General features: G+C 49.0%; 1 protein-coding gene across 3 annotated transcripts in view; it reads left to right on the forward strand.

Moving 5' to 3' along the window:
* Positions 1 to 6,930, forward strand: part of LOC112227917 (transcriptional activator GLI3-like) — a 144,122-nt gene extending 137,192 nt beyond the window's left edge. For all 3 annotated transcript variants that reach the window (XM_024392919.2, XM_024392921.2, XM_024392920.2), the window contains exons 14-15: positions 1,727 to 2,117; positions 2,733 to 6,930. In XM_024392919.2, coding sequence (XP_024248687.1) covers positions 1,727 to 2,117; positions 2,733 to 5,158 — 2,817 coding nt within the window. In that variant the 3' untranslated portion in view covers positions 5,159 to 6,930. The remainder of the gene's footprint in view (positions 1 to 1,726; positions 2,118 to 2,732) is intronic.
* Positions 6,931 to 7,910: the final 980 nt, after the last annotated feature.

Here is a 7,910-nt window from a genome sequence, read left to right on the forward strand (position 1 = left end):
TGTAGATAAAGGGGAGAAGATTGTTTAAACAAGAATTTTTAAGCCTTGACACAATTGAGACATGGATTGTGTCTGTCTGCCATTCAGAGGGTGAATGGGCAAGACAGCGATTTAAGTGCCTTTGAATGGGGTATGGTAGTAGATGCCAGGCGCACTGATTTGTGTCAAAGGACATCCACCCAAAGGACATCCAGCCAACTTGACACAAATGTGGGAAGCATTGGAGTCAACATGGGCCAGCATCCCTGTGGAACACTTTTGACACTTTGTAGAATCCAGGAAGAGTAGCTGCTGCTTTTACAACAGCTAATGGGGATCCTAATAAAATACCAAATACCCTGACGAATTGAGGCTGTTCTGAGGGCAAAAAGGGGGGAAGTGGGGTGCAACTAAATGGTGTTCCTAATGTTTGGTATACTCAGTATATATTCACTTGAACTCTAACCATGTACTATACCATGATGCTCACTTAAACCGAACATGATTACTGGGACGTCAGCCGGGGATGTGGACAGCACATGGGTTTTACGTGTGATCTAACCTCTTACGAATAACACTATAACAAATGAATGTTTTCTTTTGTCCAATGCGCCATGCTTTGCTCTTCCCTTTCTCTCTCTCTCTCTCTCTCTCTCTCTCTCTATGGACAGTGGGTAATCAGGTGAGATAGGTGTCCCTTCATGTTGCCATATTGCATTTGTAAAAACCCTCGTGTCTCATTCACCTTGTTATTAACATCCTTTCAGTAGCCATTTCATTCAAAATGAGTCTGTTTACCTTTTATCCTCCTCCCTTGTGGCATCATCATTTAGCTCATTAGACGTCTTTACAAAACTGTCCACGGTCGTTACGTTTTTTTCTCTCTTTTACACACTTCACATTGCAATGTGGCAATGAGAAATCTTCATTCTCATCAAAGCCTTTTCTTATTTTGGAGAGCAATGTTTTCCCTAAGTGAAATAGCTTGGGGCAGAACTAAGTGCATTTCCAACATTGTTTATGTGTATTAAAAGTGTGCCCAACACTGCCGGGGGCTCTATTGTGCAGCCGAATGCATTTGGTGGAATCCGGACCATTCAAACTACAGGAAAGGAATGTCTCGCTTTGCAGTTTTGCACCGTGCCAAAAAGTGAATATTTTTCTCTTCACTGATCTCCATTTTGGGTAAATCAGAGTAAACAACCCAATTAGGCCTTAGTTAGTCTGAAAAGAAGCCTTTGTCCACCCCCACCCCCTTGTCTGAAATAGTCTATATCCCACTACCTTCACGGGAGTGTTTGTTATAGTCTGGACCGGTCCATTGGACGACACACAGGGGAGGCGTTACTCACGCTTCCGTGATTCAGTTGACGTTGTTTACAAAACAGAAGACATTGGACAAACCAATGGACAAACCGAGCCCTGTGTTCATGTCAACTGCTGTAATGACAGTTAAATGCAAACCTGGTCTGTAGATATGAAGGTGGTAGGTCATGCCCGGACTCAATGAATTAATATGACCAATCACAATCAGAAATGCCATTGTGTTGTTGTTTACTCCTGTGGAAAGCATGTCCCAGGCAGCTGCATCACATGGTGTCATCGTGTGTTTTAATCATATTTCGCAGACCTTTGAGAAAATGAACGTGTTCTCAGTGTGTCACGTGTACTTGGTAATAATCCATTCTACTTCTTCTCATCTTTTACCTGATCCTCCCTATACCCTTACGCCCGCCCCCCCACACAGACGTCTCAGCCAAGCCCTGGCGGTCAGTCTACATGCAGCAGTGACCAGTCCCCCATCAGCGCCTATCCCAGCCATGGAGTCCAGCTTGCTGTGAGGGGAGGGGTGGTGGGACTGGGCGAGGGGCCGGGAGAGGAAGACGAGGAGCTGGAGGAGGAGGAGGGTTTGGAGGAGTTGGAGGGGGGCCGTGACGCCCCCATAATGGACTCCACGGTGTCGACAGCCACGGCGGCTACGTTGGCGCTGCAGGCGAGGAGGAATGTGGGCCGGCCCATGAGATGGATGGAGCACATGAAGATGGAGAGGCTGAAGCAGGTGAATGGAGGAGGAGCCCTTATGCCCAGGGTGGGCCCCCTGTCCCCCACACCGCCACCCAAGGGACCTGCCGTGCTGGGTAAGGATCCACCATGCTCATATCCACCACCCTGTTCTGGTCCTCTGAGGCCATGCTTATGTTACACAAAGAATAATAGTGTTTCATTACAGAGACTTAGGCTGAGAAGTGTGTTTTACTCCATAGACATTCAATATCAGTATTAAACATCCCTGAACACTGTAAAAGCCAATAGATATGTAAAATAATATTGACACTAGTATTGGGTTGTGAAAAGAACTCCAAATGTTTCAGCAGATCGCGGTTTGATTACCTGGAATTTCCCTCCCTGCAGATCGGACTTGAATTCACAGGCTTAACAAATGTTCCGCTGGAAATCAGAATCAAACCCATATCATATCACATCATATATCACATCAGTGATTAGAGCATGTAATAGAATTTCATGGCCAAACTGTGTTTGTGAGAAGGTTGCATCTGTCTGAGGGATCTCTCCTCACTTATATTGTGTTCATCTTTCTCTCTCTCCACACTCTCTCTCTGTTTCCCCCCCACATACACTTCCACCACCCCTCCTTTTCCCTTCCACCCTCTGTCTCTTTTCCTCTCTCCCCGTCCTCCCTCGCTCTCTCACTCCTCCCCTCTCTCCCTCTCACTCCCCCCTCTCTCTCTCAGGTTCATGCCTGGGCAGGTTATCCCAGCCTCCTCCTCGTCCCGAATTGGGTAGCACAGAGCTGACGGTGCTCAGCCTGCTCCGCGGCATCGAGCACAGTGACCGGCGGGACAGCAGTGGCAGCGCCACCAGCTCGGCCTACCTGAGCAGCAGCCGGCGCTCCTCGGGCATCTCTCCGTGCTTCTCGTCACGGCGCTCCAGCCAGGCGTCCCAGAGCGAGGCGGCCAACACCCCTGGTCACCACCGCCGCCACCACAACCTTAGCTCCACCGACTCCTATGACCCCATCTCCACTGATGCCTCACGCCGTTCCAGCGAGGCCAGCCAGTGCGGGGGAGGAGGTGGAGTGTTTGTGGGTGGAGGGTGGGCGGGCGTCGGGGGAGGCTCCAAGGGTATGCTAAACCTCACGCCGGCGCAGCACTACCACCTAAAGGCCAAGTACGCTGCTGCCACGGGCGGCCCACCCCCCACGCCGCTGCCCAACATGGAGCGCATGAGCCTGAAGACCCGCATGGCCATGATGGGCGATGGCCAAGACGGATGTGGAGGCAACCACGCGCTGCCCCCACTGGTCAGGCCGCGCCGCTGCAGCGACGGCAGCACCACCAATGGGTACGGGGGCCACGGCGGGTACCGAGACTACCGGCGTAGGGGCTATTACCCCGGCGAGGGCCCGGGGAATGGCCCGGACCGAAGGGCTAGCGACCCCGTGCGGACCCAGCCTCAGCAAACCCACCCGGAGTTCCTCGGGCTGCCCCAGGTCCAGCGCTTCAGCAGCCTTAACAACATCCACCCACTTCCCCCTCTAGCAGGCCTCCAGCATCCCACGGCAGAAGGCCGCAGCTTCAGCCTGCAGAACTACACACGCTCAGAGGGGAATCTCCAGAGAGGGGGCCTGCTTTCCTCTCCCTGCCCCCCCAGTATCATGGAGCATGCGGCCCTGGAGGCCCTGGCTATGGAGGAGGAGGGAGCCCTGCTACTGGGGGATGAGGACATGCTGCCTGACGACCTGGTGCAGTACCTCCGCTCACAGGACCAGGCAGACTCCTACAACAACCACCTGGAGAACCATGTGGCTGGGGACAACGGCCATCTCCCTGGAGGGGAGTTACAGGACCAGGGCCCAGGGCTGAACCAGTGCATCCACAGTCTCCAGCAGCGCCACCAACAGCAGCAGGGACTGGAGAGAGAGGGCCCCAGTAAAGACGGCATGCCCATTCAGTGGAACGAGGTCAGCTCAGGGAGTGCTGAGAGGTCCCCCCAGAGGCAGCCCCAGGTCCAGGCCCAGCAGAGGTGTGGCCGATGGGCCGCCACAGAGCAGCACCAAGGTCTGGGTGCCGGTTCATCGTTCGGGAGGTTTGGGAACATGGTGGTGCAGCAGCAACAACAGACAGTTACTACCAGAGACTTCCAGAACCGCTGTGCCCAGCCAGGCCAGCCCCAACCCCTATGCAGAGTCAATGGCGTGGTGAAGCTAGAGGCGACCACCCACTCCTGCATGGAGATGAGAGGGAACGGCCACAACCCCACACACACTTTCGGCCGGCCTGACTTCTCCCAGATCTCTGTGGGGCCTCTGCCCCAGGGCTACAGCCAGCAGCAGTACCAGACCCAGAACCATGGAACCTCCAGGCAGATTGGAGACAACCTGCTCCTCAGCCGGGCCTCTGTGGACAGCCTCTCACAGGCCTCAGCGCTCCAACACCACCCCCAGGCCCCCACCCCTCGCCTGCAGCAGGCCAACAGCAGCTATAGGCACCCCGCCAGACCACAGCAGTACCTGAATGCCCAACAGAGCACCACCAACGGTAGCCATGTCAACCTTACCCAGCAGAACCTCACCCAGCAGCAGCAGAGTCTGAGGAACCAAGCCAGTCACTGCTCCCTGGCCCACCAGGTGTCCGGGCTGAAGCTGGAGGCTCCCGACCAGGGCTACCTGGACCAGAGCTTCAGCGACCAGGCTGTGTGCTTTGACCCGCTGGAGACCAAGACCTCATCTTTCTCTCCAATGGAGGAGCAGTGTCTGCTGGAGACCATGAACGAGCAGGTGGGGCTAGGCGGAGACTCCTCGGTCGCGGCCTCCCTCCTCTCCCCGGTGGCTGACCAGGTGACAAGCACGGTGGACAGCCGCGCGGGCGGCTTGGTCAACGTGCTAGACAACGTGTTGCCGCTGGATTTCGGAGCCATGATAGAGGACGTGCGGGTGGGCTACGACCAGGGTAGTCTGGTGTCGGGGGTGATCAACCCTTCCATCTTCCAGGGCATGTCCCGGAACTCGTCCCGCCTCACCACGCCCCGGGTCTCCGCCACCTTCCACAGCACCGCGGGCATGATGCCCTCCAACCTCAGTAACATGGCCATCGGGGACATGAGCTCCCTGCTCACCACCCTCGCCGAGGAGAGCAAGTTCCTAGCCATCATGCAGTAACTCTCCCTCCTTCCTTTGCTCCATCCCTCCCTCCCGTTGGTGAAAGGAAGTAGAGGAAAAAACTGACGCATGTAAAGAACAGAGGGGAAAAGGTGGCGACGCTTAAGAAAAAGTGACAGCTTACGAGTTTATTATACTTACATAGTGCACCCCGAAACAAATTTGTTGCCAATCAGATTTATTTTGTAAAAGTGTCATCCCCTCCCTTCTGAGACAGGGGATGTGACAAAAAGTATATATAGATATATTCCTTTTCTGGAATGAAGGCTATTTTTGGAAGCCCTTCCCTTTGTATTACGATGGTGAGCAAGTGAGGCCTCTGACGGCCTTTCTGGTCTCATCCCTTTGAAACAGTATTCTGTGTATCGTCGCTGTTTTTTTTGCTGTACACTGTTGGTATAAATGCATGTTGTATTCAAGGTCAAACATAAACACTGTCTTTATAAGTACGTAGACTAGCACGTGCCAAGTATCTAATCCTATTGGATGTGCCATTTACCATTATGGTACAACGGATGCCCATGGCATTATCCTTCTATAATGACTTGCTTTATAAAATGATATTTACACCTTTGCTATCGTCATTTTGTTAGTATGTTACTTTTGCGAATATGTAAATGTTAGTGTTTCTCAGTGCTTCTACCAAGTCTTACCAATTGATGGTGTGTGTTTGACAGAGTATCACAAATAATATGGTATTGAGCCCACGTTTAAAAAGGACCAGTCTTCAAAGTCTTAGAATTCACACAAGCGTCATAAGTAGCTCTTTAATTCACACTCCAATTGCTTGATTTTACAATGTCCGTAATGGTACTCACAGGTGTATAACTGTGTTTTTTTGTATATTTTCTTTGTGAGAATCAGATTCTCGCTGTCGATCCAACAGATCCATTCATTCTAAGCGTAGCATATGATTCACAGACCAAAAGTGTAGCGTTTGTATGTTCTGTTAGTTTTTTTTATCCACCATTATATTTGACCATTTTAGAAATCTGATGTCTATTAGACATTCAAATATTGGATAATCCATATTCTATTCTCCAAAGTAGTACAGCACCGTATGTCTTGCCACTACGGAGTGCAGCAACTTTTTCAACAGTGTTAGTATCACCTTACAGTCTCACATGACAGTGTGTACAGTATATTAAATTGTTTCCTTATTCTTCAGTGGCAAAGCAATGAGGTACGGAATCGTTTGTGTTTTTTGGTACTTTTTGTCTTTTTTAGCTGTGCATCAATGGTGTTTTGTTTTGAAAGAGGTAAGAATTCATTCCCTTGTCAAAGGAGACCAGAGGGAATGGCCATGAGGTATGTGCCTTAAAATCTGCCTGTCGGAAAAGAAAAAGATCACTGCCAATCTTCCATTGTTAATTATGAAAAAAATACACATGCTAAGTGTTTTGTGAGACCTGTAAAATTTACATAAACATTTATATTAAAAAAAATGATTATTGAAAAGGTCAAGATGTGTAAAATGCATCTTTAGTTTTCTTTTGTTTTCACATTTTCTTGCCTTTTTGTGTTTTTATACCTGTAAATACATTATTCTTTCTGTAGGTTTAGCTCAGATATGAGGATGAGGCACGAGGGGCCAATAAAGAAATTACTCTTAAAGCAGGGATTCCCAGACCCTGCTTCTAGTCCAGGCAGATTTGGCTCTGAATGGTGCACGTAGTGCTCAGCACTGCCAGTCTGCCAGAAGAGCCACTTTGCTATTTTATAACTGACCACAAATGTTTGTATGGTTTTAATAAAAAAAAAAGGAAATTATATTTAAAGTCTCCTGTCTTGCATGTGTGCTGGTTTGGATACGATATAAAACACACTCAGATGGATAAGGGGCCGATCTTCCATAGGTTACATGGGTTTGTTGGACTAAGGTCATCAACCCACCATAACACATAAGTAAATGGGATAGAATGAACCATTCATTGACTGCGAACGTCACTGCCATTTCTGCATGAGACAAACATTACTAAGAATTACTACATTACTAAGAATTCACTGCCCTTGAAATGGGATTAAATCACTAAACAATTTATGTATAAACCTCCAGTTCAGAGCTTCTGTACTCTCAAATCAAATGTCGTGCCAACATATTGGGTTAATGTCTAGCGCCAAACACTTTTTTTTTTATTATCTAAGAGGATAAAGTACACACACCAAAGGGAAATGCAACTTGCTAGGCCACTGGTCGAACTCACTGACTATCAAACTACTTACCCTCAATTCTTACACATTGAATTAAGGAGAAGCATTCTGTGCTTTTGTTGCCACCTTCTGATCAGGAGTAAGAATTGCATTTAAATGACAAATTCCCTGAATTGCTTAAAGGAATGCATTTACCTTTGGGTTTGTCCAAAAACATTACCTTCTTAATTGGCTTTTTATTGTATACATAAGCAAATGTGCAAATACAGTGAATCCCCAATCTTCTGTGATGCACTTAGATTATTTTATTTTGACCAACGGTTTTCCCTCCATAGATTCTATGTGGCTCCAGTACAGAGATCAAAGGTAATGGCTCATCAGTCCCCGAATCTCTCAGATTGATCTCTTCACCATCTGCCATTTCACAATGCCCATAATTCACCCAATCTTTTAACATTGGCAACCCAACCCATCAGCATCCATTTCAAGACCTTTAGGTGCCCTTCAAGTAAGTAAAGCCAGGATTCACATCATTTTGCCTTTCCACTGGACATTGAGACTTTGATGGGTAGACCCTTTCCTAAATGCTCTTACCACTGCA

The sequence above is a fragment of the Oncorhynchus tshawytscha genome, linkage group LG29, assembly GCF_018296145.1.
Source record: "Oncorhynchus tshawytscha isolate Ot180627B linkage group LG29, Otsh_v2.0, whole genome shotgun sequence".
NCBI lineage: Eukaryota > Metazoa > Chordata > Actinopteri > Salmoniformes > Salmonidae > Oncorhynchus > Oncorhynchus tshawytscha.